Source organism: Polistes dominula, unplaced genomic scaffold (assembly GCF_049000335.1).
Source record: "Polistes dominula isolate Pdom_NZ unplaced genomic scaffold, Pdom_raw_medaka contig_373, whole genome shotgun sequence".
In the NCBI taxonomy this organism is placed as follows: domain Eukaryota; kingdom Metazoa; phylum Arthropoda; class Insecta; order Hymenoptera; family Vespidae; genus Polistes; species Polistes dominula.
In genome coordinates, this window is record NW_028300899.1 from 6,052,867 (window position 1) to 6,077,746 (window position 24,880).

The window sequence follows — 24,880 nt, forward strand, 5'->3', positions numbered from 1 at the left end:
TTTTTTCTTTTTCTTTTATGCATTACTAAAGAATATATTAATTTAAAATTTTGATTTAGTTTTAATTTTTTTTTTTTTACTATCACTGACTTGTTTACATATATCTAACTGACGTAATTAATTTATACATTTAGGAAGTGAATGTGAACATTTTTTGTTTGCAATTTTTATACGAAACAATATATATATATATATATATATATATATATATATATATATATATATATATATGTGTGTGTATGTTTGCAAAACGAGAAAGAGAATATATAAAAGGTATTTGTAATAGTTAATAAAAAAAAAATTAAATGTGACATTAGCAAACGCTTTTTTTCTATTTCGCAATGAGAAAAATAAAGATAAAGCTACTGTGATAACTCGTTTAGATATTATACAGGTTACGCAATCAAGAAATATTTTCTCAGGTAGAACAAAAGATACATTTGTTATTCTGTTCTGATACATACGCGAAATATAAAACGGTAGTAATTTATAATAAAACATTTGAGATAAAAAAAAAGAAAAAAAAGAAAATTGTAGTTCATAAATGAATTGAAATAAATAAATGTACACAAAATTAAGAAAGTGATCTAAGTCAAAATTAATAAAAAGTGAGTTTATCAGTTATTACGCATTACATCATTATAAACTAAATAAATTCAATGTAATTTTCACGATATTATCAAAAATGAATCGTTAAATAATGTTTGTTATTTCAATATTGTATAGAATTCATATAGTGTTCAAGTATAAATCTTTAAATGTCTCGAAACAAAAGATATATGACTTAGACCACTTTCATAATTATGAGCACAAATGTACCCGTGGCACCTTTTTTTTATCATGCGCCCTTGAACATCCTGTGGAAGAGAAATCGATACAAATTTTTACTCAAATACGTTTCTATTTTGACTATTTTTTTTATCTTTATCTTTATTTGTATTTATCTATTTATTTATGTAATAAATGTTCGCACTATATACACTGTCTAAATAAATTTTTAATAAATATAATTTTTTTTATGCAAATTGATTATTACATTTTATTGTTACTTTTTTAAAAAATTAATTTTTTATAATATTTGTTCATCGATTTATGTTCAATTTTTTGTATATTATTTAATGATGAATTAATTAATGATATTAATAATAATCTAAACTTTCAATATGAGAATAAAATCATGTTATTAAAAATTTAAATTAAATCTCGTAATATTAAATTTCATAATTTACTAAGGAGATGTAGCATTTATATTTAAATTAAAAATAAATTCACAATAGAAATAATGAAATCTCTTAATATTCATGTCAGTTGTGCAAATAAGAAAACAAAGCGTCATGTTACGTCAATAATTTATTATTTATCAAACGCCTAGATACATAAACAAACAAACAAAAAATCATTAGAAAATTCTGAAATAATCTTTTTAATTATTATTATTAAGTAAATAATTGATATATTTATGTTAAATTGATTTGATACATAAAAATAAATAATATTTTATTACAAAACAAATATTAATAATTGATGTAATTTAAATGTTGTTTAATTAATAATTAATGTTAATTTTTTGATTTTTATTTTCTTAAATAAAGTCAACAATAAATCTATTATCGATAACAAAGAAAACTGTGGTTTCGGTAAAGCAGATTATTGTTTTACCGACTACTAACAGAACGTGTTTCTGATGTATTGTGTATTACGGGTAATCGTGTTTCAGGGGCACTAGAATACAAAATATAATTTTTCATAAAAATCCATACATTAAAACAAAACAAACAAACAAAATAAAAATAATCACAGTTAAACATTAAATTAATAAGTTAATTTAAAATAATTAATTATAAAACATATTATTTTCTCGAAATATATTTTCTTATGTCTCACATTCCCTGCGTATCCTTGAAATATTTGAAATTCCATGTGAACACTGATGAGATTAAATTACAAATATTTAAATAAGCTCATATTATGAATGTTATTTAACACGATCATGCACGCGATAATAATTATCGATTGTTTAAACAAAATTTCTACTATCTCATTATAAAGAGATTAATTTTCTTTTTTTTTTGTTATTGGAAAATAACGAAGACAAGTTTTTTCAATAGAAAAAGAAAAAATAGAAAATAACAGGCTTATAAATCGTTAAATAATATAATCAGTAAAAATAGTATAATCAGATAAAAGAAAACAATGAATAATTCTATGGAAAACAATACAACCATCTAAGGTGTATATTTACCTTGAACGCCACGCGAATTCTACGGAAATCTTTGTCAAGCCACGCAAAGTTAAACGGCATTACAAAAAACTTGACCGTCAGACACAAATGACTGACATGGCCTGAATGTGAAGTTCAGTGTCAGTCATTAATGTTTGACGTGGCGCTTAACGTGTTAAACATTGAATTTCATCAAATTTAATAGGATTCCATAGAAAATACAATGCATTTTATACACACACAATCTCAAACAAAGATAAAAATATTTAAATAAAATAAAACAAGGAAATATAATTTATTACAAGAAAGGATTATTAGGAGAGAAGACACGTACTATAAAAATAAAATTCTTTTACAAATAAAATCTCAAAATTCCCAGAGTCCCTAAATTTTAGGGTCGATAGGATCGATAACAATAATTCAACATCGTAAAAATCTAACAGAAGTGTTTGTAAAATTTGAAAAGATGTTGTTGGAATTTGTTGTTTTAATGGTACCTTTCTAAATAAAAAAAAAAAAAAAAGAAAGAAAATGGAAGAAAAATATCATCGGAGGTCTACGACCAGTCCATGGTCTTCTGGGTTTGCAGTGCAAGCTTGCTATTTCCCCCGTTAAATCCCCCTCTTTCATCCGATGCATAACCCATTCCGCATACAAAGTATGGTCGATTGCTATACTCGGAGATATGTTTAGTTTTTATCTTCCTTTTATTTTGTTGTTGTTGTTTTTATTAATAGGTATCTCACGTATGCGATAGAAGCTCCTCTTCATTCTCATTTTTTTTTTCTTTTTATCTTTTACCTCTTTTTTTTCTTTTTCTTTTTCTTCTTTTCTTTTCTATTGCATTTGATGTGTTAGGGAAGAGTGGAATTGTCCTGGGGTATATAAAGCCGTGTTCGCGCGAGGACTTCTGACAGAGGATTATCTTTCTACAACGTGTTGCATTCCCCCAATGTGTATTTTTCGTGAAAGTGAAAATAAAAATAAAAATAAAAATAAAATAAAATAAAATAAAATGAAAGAATAGAAAAGGAAAATAATCAAACTTTCGTATCAATTTTCAATTATGTTCGATTTAAATGAAATGAAATTATTTGATAAATTGCATTAACAATTAATTAACGATAAATTATTTATTACAAATAAAAATAAAAAAGAAAAGAAAAGAAAAGAAAAGAAAAAGAAAAAGAAAAGGAAAGAAAAATAAAAAACTAAAAATTGTTTCAATTTGTTTATAAAAATGAAGATGATTATTCAATTATATTTTGTTTTAATTATCGTGTGTATCGTTGTATCGGATAAAGTACGTTACGATGGTTTTAAAGTTTATAAAATATCGATTGATAATAAAAATAGTTTAAATATTTTGACTGATATGGAAGATGACGAGGGTTATCAATTTTTGAATTATCCGAGAATGAACGATTCGTCGTTGTTAGTTGTTGCTCCTGAAAAAATACAAGAATTTGAAAATGTTGTTAATAATAATAAAATGTCTGTGGCGTTAATGATGGATAATCTTCAACGTTACATTGACGAAGAAAATCCTAATGTCGATGGAAGATCAAATTTTGATTGGACGGCTTATCACAGATTGAACGTGGTGAGAGAAATATATCACACACACACACATTTTTAATTTATATAATATAAATTATATTAATATAAATATAAAATAAATATAAAATAAATTTAATATTGCAACACTTTATTTAATTTGAATTAACCTGCATATGGGAATAATAATTTAAAAAAACTATGAAATATTGAAATAAAAAAATTGTTTAAAAAAATTTAATTGTAAAAGAAATATAATAACAGATGAATAATAATAATAATAATAATAATAATAATAATAATAATAATAATAATAATAATAATAATAATAATATTAATCATAAGAATAATAATTATCGTAAAAATGATATTTTTATTATCAATTAATTATTTATAATCAATTAATTAATGATAAAACAAATTCATAATATTAATAATAATTATTATACTATAATATTGATCATTTTAGATATATCAATGGATGGAAAGTCTAGCACAAGATTATCCAAAAATTGTTAACACTATAGATGCTGGAATAAGTACACTTGGAACACCTATAAAAGGTTTAAAACTACAATTCAATTCGAATAAAAATACATCGATATTTTTGGAAAGTGGTATACATGCAAGAGAATGGATTTCAGTGGCCACTACTACATATATTGCAAATGAATTATTATTTAGCAAAGATCCTGTTGTTAGAAATTTAGCTGAATCCCATGTTTGGTACATATTTCCTGTTTTCAATCCAGATGGGTACGAGTATACACATTCAACGGTAAATAAAAAAAAAGACAATTTCTTTATTTTCTTTATAAGCAGGTAGACCAGTGGTTATCTTTGTTTGTTTTGTAGCATTTGTAGAATTTTCTTTTTTTTTGACATGGCTCAGGAAACGTTTCACTTTTTTTTCTTTTATTTGTTTTTCCTTAATAGAAATTAATTAATATAATATTTTATTATAATAATTTAATTGTAATATATAATATAATGTAATATAAATATAAGATTAAAATAATATTCATATAATATTCAGAAATAATAATCATAGAATATTCAAAAATAATATTCATACAATATTCAAAAATAATATTCATACAATATCTATGAACTTTTCAGAAATACCCTACGAACTTTTCAAAATTAACCTATATATGTATATAGGTTTTTCTTATATAAAAAGTTCGTAGGTTCGGTATAACGAGGTATGATCAAGTGCACACTTACTTTGCGAAAATTTAAAGTCAATTTTCTTGAAAACAAAGCCTCAAACGAAAAATCTTTCTTTAATATTCTGGATTTATTTTTTCATGTAGAAACACCCTCTTTTCGCTTTTACTACTAGTTACAGATAAACTTGTATAAGCAAATGTTTTATATAAAATCATGAAATTGATGTCGATAGATCTAAAAAGATTAAAATCTTTGCCGATATTTTTACATTATAATGATATGCGAAGATTAATTCATCGATTGATCGATCCATCCATCGATCGATAGAGATTCATCGATAACAGAATAATTATCTTTTCTTTTTTATTTATTATCTTATATGCGTAATTAAATACGTAACCATTTTAATTATTCGTTTCTCGATCAACATTTTGTTTTATTAATAAACACCAAGGTCAATATTTATTAAACAATTTTCTTTTATACAATTTATTTTTTTCTTTTTGTTATCGTTGCAGTTGCCGTTGTTGTTTAATGACCCTATTAAAAATATATATCTTAATATGTATAAATTACGCGTTACGTTGTTTGTCCGCAATGGACTTCTAAACTACTGAACTGATTTTAATAAAATTTTGCACACTGTGTGCAGTTTCATCCAACTTAAAAAATAGGATAGTTTATATCTCAATTTATAATCGCAATATTATTTTATTGTGAATTATTTGTTTATTAACAAGAAGTCATGATTATCTCTGTTAGTTCGATAAGATTCTAACAGATGGCGGTATAAGATAATTCGTTGTAGAGACCCTATAGGAGGAACGCGCCATGTAGATTGCAGGGTTGAAAATGTGGGGGGACAGCTTCCGTTGCATCGCGCAGCCATGTTTATCTTTAGTATGTATTAATGGCTGTGGTTAGTTTAAGTTTGGAATACTTATAGTTTTTATTGTGATATTTATGTTTAATTGTTTTTTTTTTTTAGTAGTTTTCTATAAGTGTAAGTTTAATTTACTCATCTAATAATAACAAGTAGAAATGTACAAAACTAACCTATAACTTATCGTTTGTTTACATACTTATTGCCTTTTATCAAATCAAACTTAATTGAATCTTTGTTATTGAATTTATAATAATTTTTTAGTGTAACCTATTCTATTTTAATATAAATTTTTAATTATCATTAAATATAGTTCATTTTTTTCTGTATTTGATGCAATTCATTATTTCATAATTATTTCAATGTTTGAATATTTCGCACGCAATCATGTGACTACACGAGTTTCTGTCCCCCAGCAATGTACATGGCGCGTCCCTCCTATAGGGTCTCTGATTCGTTGACTTAAAGACGTGTATATCGGACTGATTGTGAGCCACAGCAACTAATGGCGGGGCACCCCTTATATATTATAAAACAAATATTTATTTATACGATGAAATTCGATAAAATGGAAAAGTAAAAATTGTCAGAGTAAAATGAATTTAATTAATTACAGACAAGTAATCAGATAAGATTTGAAATTCGAGAAATGTGAATACCCAAGTACAAAGTACTTGAATAAAAAAAAAATGATATCGATATCGATACTTGTTTTAATTTAATTTTTTCTTTTTAGAATCGATTATGGAGAAAGAATTTGAAACGATCCACGTGGAGATGCAAAGGTGTTGATCTTAATCGTAATTGGGATACACATTGGTCAGGTAAAATAAATAAATTCATTATTAAATTTGTTTATTATATTTCAACAAACAAAAAAATTGTCCATATTTTTAATTCAATTAGAATAAAAATTAAATGTTTTTTATTTTTTTACTTTTAAATTAATTATTGTAGAAATTGGTTCAAGCTCAAATCCATGTTCAGAAATTTATGCTGGACAAAGTGCATTTTCCGAAATTGAAAGTAAATCAATGTCAACGTTTATAAATAATATACCAGAAAAAATGAAGGCATATTTAGCATTCCATAGTTATAGTCAATTGTTGCTTATACCGTTTGGTCATAGTAATGAGAGAATAGACAATTACGATGACCTTATGGAAATAGGAAGGTTTTCCGTCAAGGCTTTGGCTATGAGATACGGTACCAATTATACTGTTGGTAATATAGTCGATGTTATTTGTAAGTATATTTCATCTAACATAACTAATATTAACAAAAACAAAAACAACAATAAAAAGAAAAATATATTATACAAATTGTTCTATTCATTCATAGTTTGATTAGTTTTATGGTATTAATAAATAAATAAAAATAATTGTGTGTGTGTGTGTGTGTGTGTGTGTGTGTGTGTGTGTGTGATAGGTTTTAGTAATTATTATTTTTATAAAAAAAACATATGTGCATCTAAAGTTAAATGTTAAAGGAAAATATTGGAATTATTTTGCATACCCCATTGAAATATTTCTAATTTTTTTTTTTTTTTAATATTTAATTTGGTTAGAGAGATTTAACAGAAGTAATATAAAAAAATAAATTATATAAATTGTTCTGTCCATTCATGGTTTAATCAGTCATCGTATTAATAAATAAATAATTATAATTTTTGTAGGTTTAAGTAATTATTATTAATACTAAAAAAACAAAAAACATATGTGAATCTAAAGTTAAATGTTCAGTATAAATTATTTGAACTATTTTTTATAGCTCATTGAAATATTTTGTTTAATTTTATTGTTAATATTTTTAGATCCAGCATCAGGTGGTTCAATGGATTGGGTACGTGCAACTATTGGTCCTCGCATAACTTATACATATGAACTTCGTGATAAAGGTCGTTATGCATTTTTATTACCATCTGATCAAATTATACCTACTGGAGAAGAAACTATGGATTCATTGATCGGAATGTTTCAAAAAGCATCTGATCTTGGTTATTAATCATTATCATAATTGTTTATTCATTATACATTTTTTATAATTTGATATTTGTAATTTCATCTTTTGTTTCCTACGATAATATTATTATTATTATTATTATTATTATTATTATTATTATTATTATTATTATTATTATTAATTGACATTAGGAACTCGAAAGTTCATTGCCACAAATACCAAATCCCGCCATTGTTCTCGTCCCTGAGCACAATTCTTCCATTTGCGGTCTTCGTATCCTATTTCTTTCAGGTCTCCTCTAATATTATCCTCCTATCTACGTCTCGGTCTACCTAGTGGTCTTTTCCCGTTTGGTATACCGACCAATATTTTGTGCGCTGTTCGATCCTCCCCCATGCACGCTACGTGACCAGTCCATCTTAATCGGCGTGATTTTACGACGTTGATAATGTCCGGTTTGTTGTACAATCGACGTACTTCAACGTTATGGAGTTTTCTCCATTCGCCCGTTTCCTCATCGCGTTTTGCACCGAAGATTTTAAGAAGAACTTTGTTTTCGAAAATCCTAAATTTCTTTTCGTCCCGTAACGTAAGCGACCACGATTCGCAACCATAAAGGACTACCGGCAGAATGATTGTCCTGTATATCCTGATTTTTAATCGCCTAGACAGCAACCGCGAGCTGAGTAATTTTTTAACCGAATAAAAACATGAATTGCCTAGATCAGGGGTCGGCAACCTGTGGCTCGCGAGCCACATGCGGCCCTTTGCAGCTCTTTAGTTAAAAGAAAAAATTGATTAACGAGGAACCGATGAATAAATAGATTACTTTTTTTTTTTTAGTAAAAAGATTTATTTACACGAGTTATGTGAGTACTATTTATTTTGTTGGCAAGAAAAAATTTTGTGGCTCTTTAAATTTTTGAAATTTTGTAAATTGTAATTTTTGGCTCTTCCGACTCAAAAGGTTGCCGACCCCTGGCCTAGATTGATTCTTTTCTTAAATTTTATTTTGTAATATTACTGCAAGAATTGTTGTTAATATTACAGTGTAATTCAATTTTCAATGAAATCTAAACTGTATAGTATATACATACAAATGATTGTTATCAATATCAACAATAACATTATAAAAGTTGAATGTAAATATTAGTCACGTCTATCGTAATAAAATTGATCGATAGATCGATCATTGATCTATCTATTTATCTATCTATCGATTATGATGTCAAGTGGTTAGATAAAACTTGTCACACACAATTCATTTAATTAATAAAAACTAATAATTCAAATCATTCATTTATGTAATCTAATTAGTAATAAAAAATAATATTTCAATTATTCTTGTGTTTAAATAAAACTGTATTTAAAAAAAAAATTTTAAATAAAAAACAAATAAAAAAACGATACAAATAATTTTATACCTGATTCGTAGAATTTACTTTCTCTTTCTCTTTTTTTTCTCCTTTTATGAGAAATGCATAATGCAAGATGATCTGCATCTTTGAAACAACCTTTCGTAAGAAATGCATGTATAAATAAGAATAAAAAAAAGAAAAAAAAGAAAAGAAATAAAACACACACCCTGTATATAATTTTAATTCTTTTTTATCTATCGGAAAGTATCAACTTTGATTGAGGTGATAAGTAATCGAGTTGTTTAAAAATAAAATAAAATGTCAAATCTTTTCCTATAGATTAGAAAATAATTAACGAACGTGCATCAGTTATAAAGAGAAAAGAGAAAAAGAGAAAGAGAATGAGAGAGAGAGAGAGAGAAAGAAAAAAAGTCATTCATCATGATGCGACATCTTCAGATTTTTATTTCTTATTTCTTTTTTTATATTGTGTCTTATTAATTCTTGGATAAAGATATATAAATATAATAATATCGTAAAATGGAAATGGGAATGCTAAAAGTTGAATCTTTTATATTTGTAATTGTCCTGTAATAAAAAAAAAAGAGAAAATGAAAAAGAAATAAAAATAAGCAAAAAAAAAAAAACAAAACTGAAAAGACATATTATAAATTACAAAAAAAAAAATATATATAAAAGAAATATGAACGAATTTTTTTTTCTTTTATTTAATAATTATTTATTAAATAATTTTAAAGAAAAAGAAAAAAAGAGAACCAAAAAAACTAAAACTAAAAACACATATAAATTACAATAAAAAAGAAAATATAATAATAAATGAATTTTTTATTTCTTTTATTTAATAATTTTAAATGAAAATAACAAGAGGTTTAAATAAAAATTGGTATGAATATGTTTATTATTTCACGTATAATATAATAAATAAATTATAAACAAAATTTTTTTATTCACGATCGATTTGTTGTAAAAATAAAATAAAATAAAATAAAAATAAAAAAGAAAAAGAAATTGATTAAGTTGACCGCTACAATATCTAAGATTATCTTTAATTAGATTTGAAATGCTCTTCCTCAATGGTTACGATCGACTAGATTAAAAAAAATAATTTGTTTCTACGAATAGCACGAGAATGATAAGAGAAGAATCACGCTGATCGATTGGTGTCATTGTTAAAGGGGGAAAAGAGAACAAAAAAAAAATAAAAAAATAAAAAAAGTAAAAAAATATGAAATATGAAAGAACGATCAGTGATATCTTGGTGCCGTGTGCAGGTGTTTTCTATCTGTTTAAATAGCCGGTCCGATTATCTTACTGGCACATATTTCATTCGATCTCAAACAGGGTAAGAAGACGAATTTAAAGAAAATATTTTTTTTTTTTATAAAATCGATTATTTCACAATCTTTATTTTTCCTTTTGATTTATTATTTTCATTTTTGTTTCCTTTTATTTATAGAATTTTGCAATCATGTATAAACTTCTTGTTTTGGCATTGGTTACCTGGGTATCAGCCCAAAAAGCATCTTTTAACAATTACAAAGTATTTGGTGTTCTTCCACGTACGGAATCTCAACTCCAAGTTCTTCGTCAAATTGATCATCACAATGGCGTAAGTTATATTTTATAAATAAATATTATTTATTTTTGTTTTTTCTCATTTTTCATATCAAAATAATAATATTCAATTTACTTATTAATCTACAAAATTAATTAAATTTATTAAAATTCAAATAAATGTACTATTAAGTGTACTAACACAATTTACATAACAATGTTACAATTATTTTTTTAAAAATAATTTTTCAAATTAATTCAATTAATAATTATTATAACTATATTAAATTTTTATTTATATTTTTAATTATATATTATATTATATATTATTATATTTAATTATATATTATTTATTATATTTAAAATAAGTGGAATAAAACTATAATTATTTTATAAAATTTTGTTATAGAAGCAAAATTTAATAATAATTTATTAATATGTTATTGGTATGTCATTTAATTGGTTATTATTTCAAATTAAAAAATAATAATCCTATATATATATATAAATATAAATAATATATAAAAAATATATAAATATAATAATATAATATATAAATAATAATCTGATAAATATATATATATATATATATTTTTTTTTTAATTGCATATAACTATAAAAAAAAATATCCTTTTTTTTATTATATAGTTTTCATTATGGAACGATCCAAGTATGGTTAACGCAACCATAGACGTTATGGTGTCACCAGACAAATTAATCGAATTTTACGAACTAATGGATTCACTTGGAACACCATTTGCAAAATTCATCGACGACGTTCAAGATTTGATCGACAACGAGATACCTATGGAACAAAATTATGCCAAATCTGGTTTTAATTTGAACACGTATAACACTTTGGCAGATATTCATGCATACTTGGATAGTTTAGCACAACAACATCCTGATAAAGTTGAAGTAATCATCGGTGGAAAAAGTTACGAAGGTCGTCAAATAAAAGGAGTTAAATTAACTTTTGGAAGTAACAATCCTGGAATTGTGATAGAAGGTGGAATTCATGCTAGAGAATGGATATCACCTGCAACAGTTTTGTACCTGATTGATCGTTTTTTGAACAGTGATAATCAAGAAGTTAGGGCATTTGCTGAATCACATAATTGGTACATTTTCCCGGTTACCAATCCTGATGGATACGTTTACACCCATACCAAGGTATGTTGTTTATAATTTTTTATTATTTTACATATATATAAAACTACACCTTATATAGGATTATTATTCTCTAATAAATATAATTAATTTTTATGTTTTATTTTAATTATATATATATTTCTTTTTAATTATATTTTATCAGGATTAAGATAATTTATTATATAATATTATTATAATATTATTTTTACTTTATTTTCTAATTATTTATTTAATAATAATAATAAAAATGTGCGCCTGTAGTAATGCAACCCTCCAGACAGACTTTAAAAGTGTTGCTTACGAGCGCCATCTGTTGGGACGGAATTTTTTTCATCTCAAACTGTTTATACATTGATGTATTACGGGTTGCCTATCTTTCGAGCAGAAAAAAAATGCCGTCCCAACATATGACGCTTGCAAGCAACATTTTCAAAGTGTGTCTGCAGAGTTGCATACCTACAGGCGTAATATATTTTATAAATAATGATAAAAATTTAATTTTTAATTTGTAATTAGTTATACATATTTTTCGAATCATATTTAATATCTTACATGAAAAATAAATTCTTTGAATTCTTATAGATTCTTCATCTAATAATCATCGTAAAAATAATAAAATATTAGAAAATTGTTCATAATTTTATTGGAAAACGATTCATGATTTAAAATCATAAATTTTTTTATGTATATGTTATCACATTTTTCAACAATAATTAATAGATAATAGATGAGTGAATTTTGATTTGATTTTTGCAGAATCGTTTATGGAGAAAAACACGTAAACCATATTCAACTTTCTGTTACGGTTCTGATCCAAATAGAAACTGGGGATACAGATGGAACAGTTAGTATACGATAATATATTTTATTTCGATTAAATTATGAATAATAATTCATAGTTTCATTTGATTTATTTTTTTTTTTTTAGCTGGTGGTGCCAGTTCAAATCCTTGTGCAGAAACATACGCTGGAAGTGGTCCATTTTCTGATATAGAAACTAAATCATTATCTGAATACATTGAATCGATATCTGACAAATTTTTCGCATACGTCTCGTTCCATAGTTATTCACAATTATTACTTTTCCCATATGGTCATACAACGGCTCATCTTGAAAATTACGACGATTTGGTAAGTCACCTTTCTTTTCTATTTTTTTCTTTGTATTCTTTTCTATTCTTTTTCTTTGTGACAAATAAGAGTCACCCTAAAATCATCTGTGTTTCTTTAATTTTTATTAAATAATTAATTTATTTATGACTAAATCAATTCTTATTGTAATTTATTTTATGTAATATTATAATATCTATACAACACTTATTTTAATTATATTTTTATGATTGATCAATTATATGGAATTTCTTAGAAATATATTTTTTTTCTTTTAATTACAGTTGGCTGTTGGTAAAAAATCTATAGCTGCTTTAGCTAAAAGATACGGCACTGCATATCGTACAGGAAATGTTGCAGAAACTATATGTAAGTATACATATGTGTATGTATATTTGTGTAAAATTAAATACAAACAAACAATAAATAACACATCCTTGACAAATCTTTTATATAGAATATATATATATATATATATATATATATATATATATATATATCTTCTTAATAAATATAAATTATGTATCTCGTTGTTTGTCCGTAATGGACTCCTAAACTACTGAACCGATTTTAATTCTTTTAATTACTTTTTCTACTCTATTTATTTTTTGATATTATTTTATGGTTTTGTTTTTTTCTATTTGTTCATTTAAAGACATAGCTACAGGAAGTAGCGTTGATTGGAGTCAAAGGATCACTTCACAAACAAATCTCTTACACTTACGAACTTCGTGATCGTGGAAGGTATGGTTTCATACTTCCAGCAAGTCAAATTACACCAACTGGTGAAGAAACTTTGGACTCGTTAGTTGCATTGTTCAAGGAAGCAGCAGCACGTGGTTATCCCAAGTGATTAGATAAACCAAATACCAAAAAAGATGAGAGAAAAACATTCATTTAAGTGCATAGGTGTTAATAGTGTAAATATTACAGTACAAAACTATATATATACATATATATGTTAGTATGTAATGTAAAGTGATTTTATCTTTTTTTTATATAAATAATTAGTACATAGGTGTTTTATTTTATATATTTGTTATTGTTAATTTTATATATATATATATATATAATTACAAATATATATATATATATATTTGTGAAGACGAAAATAAATTTTTTTCTATTTGAATTGATTATAAAATACCAATAAAACAAAAATCGTATTTAAATGCAATTTTAATAGCTTCAATCTCATCCTGTGAAATTTTCGTTAATTACACAAAGTTAAAAACCTAATTGTATTACTGTAAATATATTTTTTCTTTTATAAAACTTAAATCAAGAAAAATTGTCATTTTTATAATATTACTTTCCGATTTCAGACAATTTCTATTATTGTATTATTAATTTAATAAGATATTATTCTTATTATTATATTATTAATTAAATAAAATATTACAATCATATTCCTATATTATTAATAAATAATATTTTTTTTATTATCTTTCATTATTATTAATAATATAATTATAAAAAGAATATACTTTGATTCATAGAAAATATTACAATTTCCCCACCCTGATCTATTCCAGCAAATAAAATTTGTTAAAAACGTTTACCTAATCCATCAATTTTTGGAAATTTTTCGTTGAAAATATTTTAGAAAGTTATCACAAAAGAAAATAACCTGTGAAATGACAAAGAAACTCAGCTTGAAGTTTGAAAAAATAGAAAAAAAAATCCCTTATACCAAGAGTCGGCAACCTGCTGCTCTCAAACCACATGCGGCTCTTTAGATGTAAAGCTGCAGCTCTTTGGATGTGAAGCTGCGGCTCTTTAGTTCCATACTCACATATTATTTATTTTATCAAAAAAAAAGCATTTGAAAATAGTTCTGGAACGATTAACGAGGATTAGGCACCAATGAATAAATAGATTAGTTATTTTTTTATCAAAAAATTTTATTTATCCGAGTACTATTTATTGTTGGCAAGAAAAAATTCTGTAGCTCTTTAAAAATTTTGAAATTTTGTAAATTGTAATTTTTGATTCTTCCGACTCAAAAGGTTGCCGACCCCTGCCTTACACTATAGAAGGTATTTCAAGGTTAAAAGAAAAAAAGAACGTATTTTACAGATGGTTAAACAAGCACACAAACACGAAAAATTTTAATCTATTTCACATTTATCTGACCAAATTTTATCTACATAGTAGAAATATATATATATATATATATATACATTAGGGTGGGTCAAAAAAATGACTTATTTTTTTTTTCAAGTGCCAGGCAAAAATGGGTTCCTAGACACCTTAAAAGAATTCTCACTCAATATGAGCTCTTAATTTTAATAGGAAGATCCTCCGCATAACAGTTTTTTTTTTCAGTCCAATAGATTAAAATTCATACCTCATTATTTATTGATTGCACAGAAAAATGTTCAAGACAAATTTTGTAGGAAATTTAATGCTCTACAAAAAAGGTATCTTATACTTTTTCCGTAAACCTCACCATTTGAATGATATTGAAGATTTAAATTTGATGATTTTTAGACAAATTTCATTTTTGTTTATGAATTTTATAACTCGACAATAAATAACTATAAAAAGTGCACAATACAAATTTTTGTAGGAAATTAATTGCTCTATAAAAATGGTGTCTAAGGTTTGGCGATTAAATTAAGTGTTCAAAAGATATTCACCATCAAACTTTCATGCGTACTGATTTTTGTCTCTGAATATCTTTTGAACGCTTAATTTAATCGCCAAAACATAAGACACCATTTTTATAGAGCAATTAATTTTCTAAAAAAATTTGTATTGTGCACTTTTTATAGTTATTTATTGTCGAGTTATAAAATTCATAAACAAAAATGAAATTTGTCTAAAAATCATCAAATTTAAATCTTCAATATCATTCAAATGGATGACTTTTTTTTTTAAATTTATTTTCTATATTTTTTTCTATATTTGTAAAATAAGTTATATTATTTTATTCTTATTGGAAATATAAAGTAAATAAGGTTTATTTGTTTTTGTAACGTGTCTAGTTTCTTCTATTTAAAAACTTTTCTATTTTATTGAAAAATTAGTATAAAATTTCCTAAATACGCAAACATTATAATTAAAAAACATGTCTTTGGATATTTATAAGAAAAATATTCTACAATGTTGTTTAATTCTTTTTTTCTGATGTATCTGATAATCATTTCATTTTTTTTTTTTTGAAAAATATTGCAGACAATACAATTATTATATTCTATATATTTCGTAATTGTTAATTACAATATTTGCGAAATAAATAATTTAATACTAATTTTTCAATAAAATAGAAACATTTTTAAATAGAAAAGAAATACCACGTTTGGTAAAATAAAAACAGACCAAGCACCTTCTTTCTTTATTTCTACCGTCGGTTGGTTTTGACCTTATACTTTTGTCGCATAACTATATGCTTATCTCTGTTTATTCTTCTACCCTTCTATCGTTCGTACTTACAAACATTTCGAGTATCGAAATAATATGTGTTAACGCTTTGTAGTATGCAATCGCACACAAACACACACATATACAACCAGGAGCGATAACTACGGAGCATAGCATTAAGAGGAGACCGAGAATAGGAAAAACTGTATAGCTCTATTCCGTCTCATTCTCTCGCAGGCTCAATCTTGTATGTTTGTCTCTTTTTCTCTCATTATTTAGTATAGCAGCCGTTTCATGGCTCCGTTTCCTGACCGACCGCGTTTATTTACTTTTCAGATCACTCCCATTCTAAAGAAGTTTTCACTTCAAAATAAAATGATAATAAAGTAAGTGGGAAATTCTGAATGGGATTGTATTCTATAAAATCAAATTTATCAAATACTCGATTTATTTTTGACAATAAAAATCTCTGGTCTCTCTCTCTCTCTCTCTTTAGCTAGAATTTACTTGCCATGGAATGTAGAGCATATAAAAATATGATAAACATTACATGGATAGTAATATCCATTGCCCAGGTCTAACCTCGAAGAGGTAACCGCTTCTGAAGACCCACGAGGGATGTGCATTCTAAAGATGCCACTATCCGAATATAATTTAAAGGAATGAACCTAACTCTTAGGCCCCTCTATAAGAGTACCACCATAAAAACTTCTTAGAATTATTGTCGAGAATACCAGTAAAATAATTAAAAAGAGCATACAATTATGAATTGTTCTATGAAACCTATAAATAAAGAAAATACATTAAAAATAATTACCACACATGTGCGATGCTACAAAGAGAATTATATAAAGATACAAATTTTAATTTTATTTATACAAATAATTATTTTATACATTCCTATATTATCAAGTCCACTTCTTGTTCTTTTATGGTCCTCCTTTAGTCCTCCTGCAGTCGTTTCCTCACCATAGTCTAACCTTCAACAGAAAACAAATGGATAAAAAAGAGATTAAATAGAAAAGGGATAGGAAAAAGGGGGATGGGTGTAATTTTCAAAGCAGAACTTTTCACGATTTTTTTTTAAGTGGTTTTCCCCCGGTTGGACTAGTCCACTGACTCTAAATTTAGGAGAAATCTACACTCCAAAGTACAGTCCAACACAATATATTAACCGCGAACTTACGGAATTGAATCCTTGGGCCCGACTAACAATTAGAGGAAGATGTCTTCCCATATAAATGAAGCTTCAGTTTCCCATGCTAAATGCATATCTATCTATGCATATCAAAAAGCCAAAAAAAAAAAAAAAAGACAAAAAAGACGGCAGTTGTACTTTAAAAGTTAAATGAACATGATTCTATCCTTGGGAGTAAGATAGAATCATAGCTCACGTGGGCAGGGTCGCATCCCTGAAGTAAATTCTTTATTCGCAATTGGTACCACCCTTATGGTGGTAAACAAAAAATTTACCCGCTACTCATTAAACCGCTTCTGAAACAGAAATTTTAATGAATATTAATACAATTTTATTTGCAATGTAAGTAATTGGAGTATTTTATATTACCTAGGGGTCCAAGAACGCAATCAAGTTAAAGACAGTCAACTGGAAAACTAGAAAAAAATATTCATATTAAAATTAATTTCTATTCAAAGTGCGTTAATATGTATGTAACGTTTAAACCAATGTATATGCGTTGAAACAATCTGAAAAATAATTAAAGCGTATTAAAATAATGAAATAATTGTTAAATAATCGAAAAGAATTCGTATTATAGTTTAGAAACAACTGTGTATATGTTTGATGGACCGTCTTCCTCGAAATTCCCCTTCAGACTGAGCCATTGTTTTCTATAACAAAACTTTGATTAGAAAGTTGTTTATATGACTTTTTATATGTTGAGCATGCGTCCAACGATAATAATGTTACTAATAAATAAAATTTAAGATTATAACGTTCGAATTATAGTATCTTTTTCATTTCAACGTAATTATTTTATTACCCCTTCGCAGAGATGATTTCCAGGATACAAATTTCCTGTAATATAAGTATAATGTATTAGAAAATATTGAAATTGGCGTCTCGGTAATTAATCAATAATTCAGATAATTCTCGAATATTCCCGAACCGGAAGTAAGGAAGAAGTCTTTTGTTTGGTCGGTTGGGAATAGTCTGGAGATTTCGAGAATGATTGACGGAAGTGATTAGGACCATTGGTGGGGTGAATGAATATATAAGCGCGACGAAGAAGGCGATCTTCACCTTCTTGATTCGGTGTGACTAGTGTTTATTATAAGAGTGTTTTCTAACTATTATTACTTACTTTTTCTTTCCGATTCTTATCTCAAACCTTAATATTTAAGTATTTCTTATAATAAACATTTCTTTTATTTTAATTCAATAAATCTTATATGTATTTATGTGTTTATGTCGTAATCATATTTTTTAGATCAGGATTTTCAACTTCTAATATACTAATCTCCCGTTTTTTCCCCTATACTTTCTGCGTTCTCATCTATGCGTGTGCCCAGGTGTTACAAGTATGGGTGAGAAACAGTTAGCGTGGGATTAGTCTTAGTTTTTTCCCCTATTGGCAGCTGTTATTGTGCTAGTGATTGCACGATGTACTTTATACATGTGTGTGCGCATTAGGTGGTGTGTATTGTACATCGTTTCGCGATATTTTTTATTCATTTAATACATCATTAAATACTCAAAGCACTACTTCCTCATATCACGTTTCTGTATTCTTATATTTATATTAAATATTTCTCATTTTTTTTATAATCGTTTGCATAGTAGAGTTACTGCATTTATTTGTGGAAACTTTGATATACTTGTATATTACTAGTATGCATATATATATATACTAGTGTATACTTGTATTTTTGCTTTAGTTTTATATGCAATAATCATTAGCCTTGGCAGTCGATTACAGTAAAAAGTACGTATACCCATTAGCATGTAAGTTTAGAAATACGCGGTTGAACTAGGGTGTCGGAGGTGCCCCGGGCATGCTCTCTAGTTTAGGCTTTTGCACCCTGGTGGTATGTGAGAGAACCGTGGAGTAAGTGGGTGGATATGTATGTGTTTTCTTAAATCGGGTAAAAATATGGGTAATAGGCAGACAGGTAGCATACTTCTCTGAATAAATGCGAAAACTTTAATTTTAAGTAGGTAGGATCCTGGAAAGGTATTAAACTTCTTGCTTCCACTCCGGAGTGGTAATTCCGCCTCCTGGTTTATACAGAATTGTTACAAAATTTGATCATCTCATTCTATTATGCTTGGTTTGTTAATTTATTTTGTAACTATTCTGTAATCTTTATTATGTATCATGATTCGAAGGTATTTGCAATCATTTGAAAGATTCATTTCTACTTCGATTTTATCTCGAACGAGATAGAATCGAATCAAATTCGCAAATTCTTTGATGCATTTGATACTTAGTTTTAAATATTTCAGGATTAGCACCACGAACTATCGCAATTTCGTCTTACAGCTAGAATTATTTGATATAATAAACAAATAAATTAATAACCAATTAATGAAATGAAGGTATTCCAAGAAAATGCATTGCATTTATTGCACTATTTATTTCAATTCGATTTTATTACTCGACGTTAAAAGTGTGAAGTGTTATAAGATCATCGAGGGAAATTATTATCTGCTTGGACATTCGATTAAATGTTCTCGTGTATGGTCAATGAACTCCATGTTCATTGATAGTCCACGAGCTAGAAAAGTGAACGCGAAATGTAAATTTTAATTTTGTAATAATTGAGAATTAGAATCATAACAAAGTAAGAATTGATTTGCAAAATTACTATGAAAGATCTTATCTTGTTCGCACGTAGGAAATGTCCAAATGCAGTTTTTATGGAATGAAGAAAGAAGAGTGTGACGTTCCGCCACGATTCGCCTACCCAAATTTTTCGCGGTGATATAAATCCAGTTGCGCGAGACATCATTCCAGTAGTTCGCATGAATAACAATAGAAACAATTATAAGTAGTACGCATAAGAGAATAATCATTACTTGCATTGCTTGAATATTCTTTCTTTATATTGAAATAAACTATTGGAAGGATTGTCCCTTGCAAAGCACAAGCCGGAATCATAAATTATCTCCTGAAGAACCTATTTCCTAGAACAAAGAATACCATTCTCTCTCCAGTGACACACGTGCCTGCTTCACTCCAAGGCCAAGCATAGAATCTGACACTGTACTAAGTCCGTTGCATAAGTATTTGAATATTATTCGATTCTATTGATTAGTTTACGATAAATAATTTACTTTTCGAGTCTTTGCGTTGTTCGACCTTCCATTGGAAAGAAGCAGCCCCAAGCCTCCTGCGCAATCTCGAAAACAACCTGCCATTGTACAACATACTGTAAGTCAAAAACCATTTTATTTTCATTAAGGGGGTATTCTAGTGTAGAAATTTGAAAAAATCGATTTTTTTTTCATATTTTTAAAGCTTAACCTTTTAAGAATATGTCCTTAAGAAGATTTTTCAAAATTCAAATTATTTTCGGAGATATAGCTGTTTTAGTGACGCGGCTTCCTATATCCTACCCTTATTATGCGAAACTTTGAACGCGTTTTTCTCGAAACTGTTTTTTTTGTCACGGTTGCAATGATATCTCAAGTTCTACTTAACCGATTTATTTGAAATTTGGTGAGAGTCTTCTCTATGCATTTCTCTATCGTACTAATCAAACCTCTTACAACAATTTTCAATTTCTACTATTTTGAAAAAATTCGGAACAGTAAAGAAGTGGTAAAAATAATGTATCTTTTTTTCAGACAGCCGTAATTTAGTGAAAAAAAAATTTTTTTCAATTCTTTTAGTTCGAACGATAGCGGCATTATTCTTAATTAATAATCTTTTTTATTTTTTTATTTCGGATTATTAGAAGAGCTGCAATCGTGACAACCGTCGAGCACCAATTTTTTGAGACCCCCCACTTCATCAGCCTATATATTTTTCAATTTTGAATTTTTTCACTATTTTTTTTTTTCATGTATTCTTGAAATATTAATAAATATCTTGTAACATTATAGATAGTAAAAATATTATTCGTCTTTTTGTTATTGCACTTGAAAAAGTACCTAAAATCCATGCTTCTAGACCAGAATACCCCCTTAAAATCATTGTTAAATCAGAGCTGCGGTTACCAATACTTCTCCCTTGAATCAAACCTTCCTCAATCCACCCTCTTTACCGTACGCTTTTTGCCAGATTTTATCACTGTTTAAACGAGAAACGAACCAGCCTAGTCTCGGTTAAACTCGGTGAATGCAGAGTGACCATAAACAGGCATTACTTATACTACTTATTTAAATTCGTCCTCTAGGACGTAACAAGAGGCCTAATGCCGAAAAGGCCCCCACTTAATTGTGGCTGAAGAGGGCAACTACAGGCTACTGAATTATTTTCAAAGGTTCAACACATCATGCTCGAACCTTTCACAGTCTTTTACAACGCCACGAGAAGAAATTAATTATAAATAATTTCAAAAGAGTAAGGAGTTTGGCCGATAGTGGCGACGCGAGCGGTTGGCCGAGGAACTAGGCAGGACGGTCTTATGGAGCCTCGGCAACGTGTTCGGAACGAGTAAAAGACGTAACGAGTAACGAGCAACGAAGGTGCCACCAAAGAAGGGATGGTGATGACGGAACATTCGAGGTCGAATGTTGTTGTTGTAGGGGGGTGGAATGTGGGACGAACGCCTCCATGCCAAACTTGTTAAGCATTCGTGGAAGGGAACTGGTCGGTGGACCCTGGATAGCTCAATCGGTTAAAGAGCAGTCTCCCGGAAAGCGAAAGATCCGTGGTTCGAGAGTCTCGGTCCAGTCAGTCCAGCGGTCCAGTTTTTTTCACGAATCTTACATATATAATTAAATAATTATTAGTATTAGTAGAATAGACTATTTTATTGATTATACTTTAAATAATTGTTAATTAATCGAAAGAAAAATGTATATTATTTAAGATCATGAATTATATAAGATGTTTATACTATCCTTCTTGAAAACAAACGTTAGACTAGCATGTTTGTTGTTTACGTGATATTCCTAATAAAGGCACATTATGTGTATAAGAAAAAATAATATTCGAGAAATTAATAGAATTTATTGTTGTAAAAGTTATATAAACAATAATCAATTAAAAAAAATTTGATTGATTTTTATAAAGACAATTTTGAACGTTGAATTTAAATAAGAACGTTAAATCAAACTTATAATAATGTGTTTTAAAATTACAATATAAATTTTCTTTGATTAATTAACAATTATTTGAATGTATACGTCAATAATTCTTCAAGTATGTCACACATCTTCCATAAAAAATAAAAAAAACTCATTACTTGGTTATAACATGCAATTACAATTAATTATTTTATGCAATAAATGAAATGAAATATTTCAACGGTGACACGTGTATTACACTGTGTAAATTTTAAGTGTAATGAAAATAAAAGAAATTATTTGAAAAAATGATCAAAATATTACAGAAACGAGATTTAAAAGGTTTATATTGTTTTATTTGTATTATAATATTAACTTTTTTTATTTGTTTTTATACGAAACTTCATTTTTTATTTAATATAATGTGATACAGAAATAATTTGTATAAATGACATGTAATATACAAATGGTCATAATTAAGATTCTCATAAGAATTGTATTATATTTAACAATAAACGATTGATGATAAATATTTTGAAGAACTGATGATGAAAACAAAAAGAAAGTAGATAAGAAGGAAAAATTAAAAAGAAAATATGAAGTAATTTAAGTATACACTTTTAAGGGGGTATTCTACTTTAGTCGCTCGAAAAAATAGGTATTTTTGTCAATTTTTTATTAGAAAACTAAGAAAGATATTGATGTAGGATTTGCTGTGCCTAATAAATATACTCTTAAAGTACATTAAAAAATTTTTTTTATTTATTTTATACGCTCTATATACATTGGAAAGGCCCTTGAACTGAACGCCTAAAAATAGTCTAGCCTTTGCGCTGTTGTAAGAATCTGGACATCGAATTATCTGAAATGAAAAACTCGAATAGTTTTATGTTCACAAAGACTACATCAACCGGTGGTAGCAGATTTTTTCATTTACATGCAAAAATAACAAAATGGCGTTAGTTGAAAAAAAATCTCATTTTTTTTCTCATTTCTTGCCAAAAAAAAAATAGTTAAAATGAAAATTTTTTTATAAATCTGCTACCACCGGTTGATATATGTGTATAGATTATGTGGTAAAAATTTTATACGAATCGAATAGCTAGTTTTGGAGATTTTTACAACACGCGGTTCAAAAATGTGATTCCGAGAAAAACGCATTTAAAGTTTTTTTAAGTACTTTTTTTACCCGCGCACGGGTAGATTCGAGGGACGAAAAAGTACAGTTAGGATGCTCTGATCGTTTTGAAATTTTCAAAGAGTATTCTTAAATATATTTACTTACGAATAATCGAAAAAAAAAAATTTGAAAAAAAAAATTACAAAGTAGAATACCCCCTTAAGTAGTAGCTTTGTTTTTGGTTTATTATATTTTAATTTTATTTTTATGTATTTTTCTTTTTTTTTTTTTAAAACCTTATTACTTATTTAATAAGATACACAATATAATAAAGATATAGATAGATAAAAAAAATTATTCTTATAAATAACATATTTATATATAAATTGTTACTATGATAAGAAATTAAAGTCTGTTTAGGAATTTTATGTCTAAATTATCTAACTTACAACATAATTTTGTTATTTTTCTTCTTTGATATCTTCTTGTATTTTCCTCAAACATTTGACGAAATAAAGGGTTTCCAAACTTATATGAATTTTTTATATTTTCGTAAGTTTTTTCTTTTAAGGTAATAGACAAGTGAACAAAATCCAAATTCATCAAGTTAACATTTTCTTTTGACATTTTATAAGGGTTTGTACAATTTACTGTTCTACTTATACTCAATTGTTGAAACGGACACATGTAGCTATGGAATTTTCTATCTTCGCAATACAGACAACCACTATTTTTAAATAGCTTTAAATTACTTGGATAACTTTCGTAAAAAGCATTGCTAGAATGCCATACTTCTTCTGCCTTTTCGACAGCTTCTACAATGGAATATTGGTGGGCTTTTGAAAGTAATACTGTCTTTGTTACTTCATCGTTTCTAAGTTTTTCTATAAAAGTCATTTTACCTATTATTCTCATATATACCATGTCACAATGTTCAAATTTCTTCTTCTCTTCTTCATTATTTTGAGCTTCGTTAAATTTTTCTTCGCAGTATCGTAATAGAGTTAATATTCTTTTTCCAAATCTTATAGGATTTTCATATATCTTCTGATGTTGAATAGACAATTCAATGTAATAGCTTGATGTATTTTTCAATGAATAATCATTCTTCAATTTCAATATTATATCATCGTAATATAAATCTGCATCATTTAATTTATCAGCAGCTTCACCACTAATTTTCGTACGAATAATATTGGTCAATGCT

At 26.9% G+C, this 24,880-nt stretch overlaps 2 protein-coding genes across 2 annotated transcripts; both read left to right on the plus strand.

The window, feature by feature from the left end:
- Nucleotides 1–3,024: 3,024 nt before the first annotated feature.
- On the plus strand, nt 3,025–9,195 carry LOC107065294 (zinc carboxypeptidase). Its single transcript, XM_015318905.2, has 5 exons — nt 3,025–3,824; nt 4,248–4,556; nt 6,571–6,658; nt 6,792–7,079; nt 7,648–9,195. The coding sequence occupies exons 1-5, from the start codon at nt 3,462–3,464 to the stop codon at nt 7,836–7,838; spliced, it is 1,239 nt and encodes a 412-aa protein (XP_015174391.1). The 5' UTR covers nt 3,025–3,461; the 3' UTR covers nt 7,839–9,195.
- Nucleotides 9,196–10,440: 1,245 nt separating this feature from the next.
- Nucleotides 10,441–14,123, plus strand: LOC107065478 (zinc carboxypeptidase-like). Its single transcript, XM_015319244.2, is given in 8 exon segments — nt 10,441–10,517; nt 10,632–10,784; nt 11,378–11,902; nt 12,638–12,725; nt 12,810–13,012; nt 13,276–13,360; nt 13,647–13,675; nt 13,677–14,123. Coding segments are annotated over 7 exon segments (1,239 nt in total). The 5' UTR covers nt 10,441–10,517; nt 10,632–10,643; the 3' UTR covers nt 13,845–14,123.
- The last annotated feature ends 10,757 nt before the right edge of the window (nt 14,124–24,880 follow it).

Excerpts from the sequence above, each read along its gene's own strand:
- LOC107065294 (XM_015318905.2), top strand. The coding sequence starts at position 3,462 with ATGAAGATGATTATTCAATTATATTTTGTTTTAATTATCGTGTGTATC. Across the intron at positions 4,557-6,570 it reads ACGAGTATACACATTCAACG|AATCGATTATGGAGAAAGAA; the intron begins GTAAATAAAAAA and ends TTTTCTTTTTAG. Across the intron at positions 7,080-7,647 it reads TAATATAGTCGATGTTATTT|ATCCAGCATCAGGTGGTTCA; the intron begins GTAAGTATATTT and ends TAATATTTTTAG.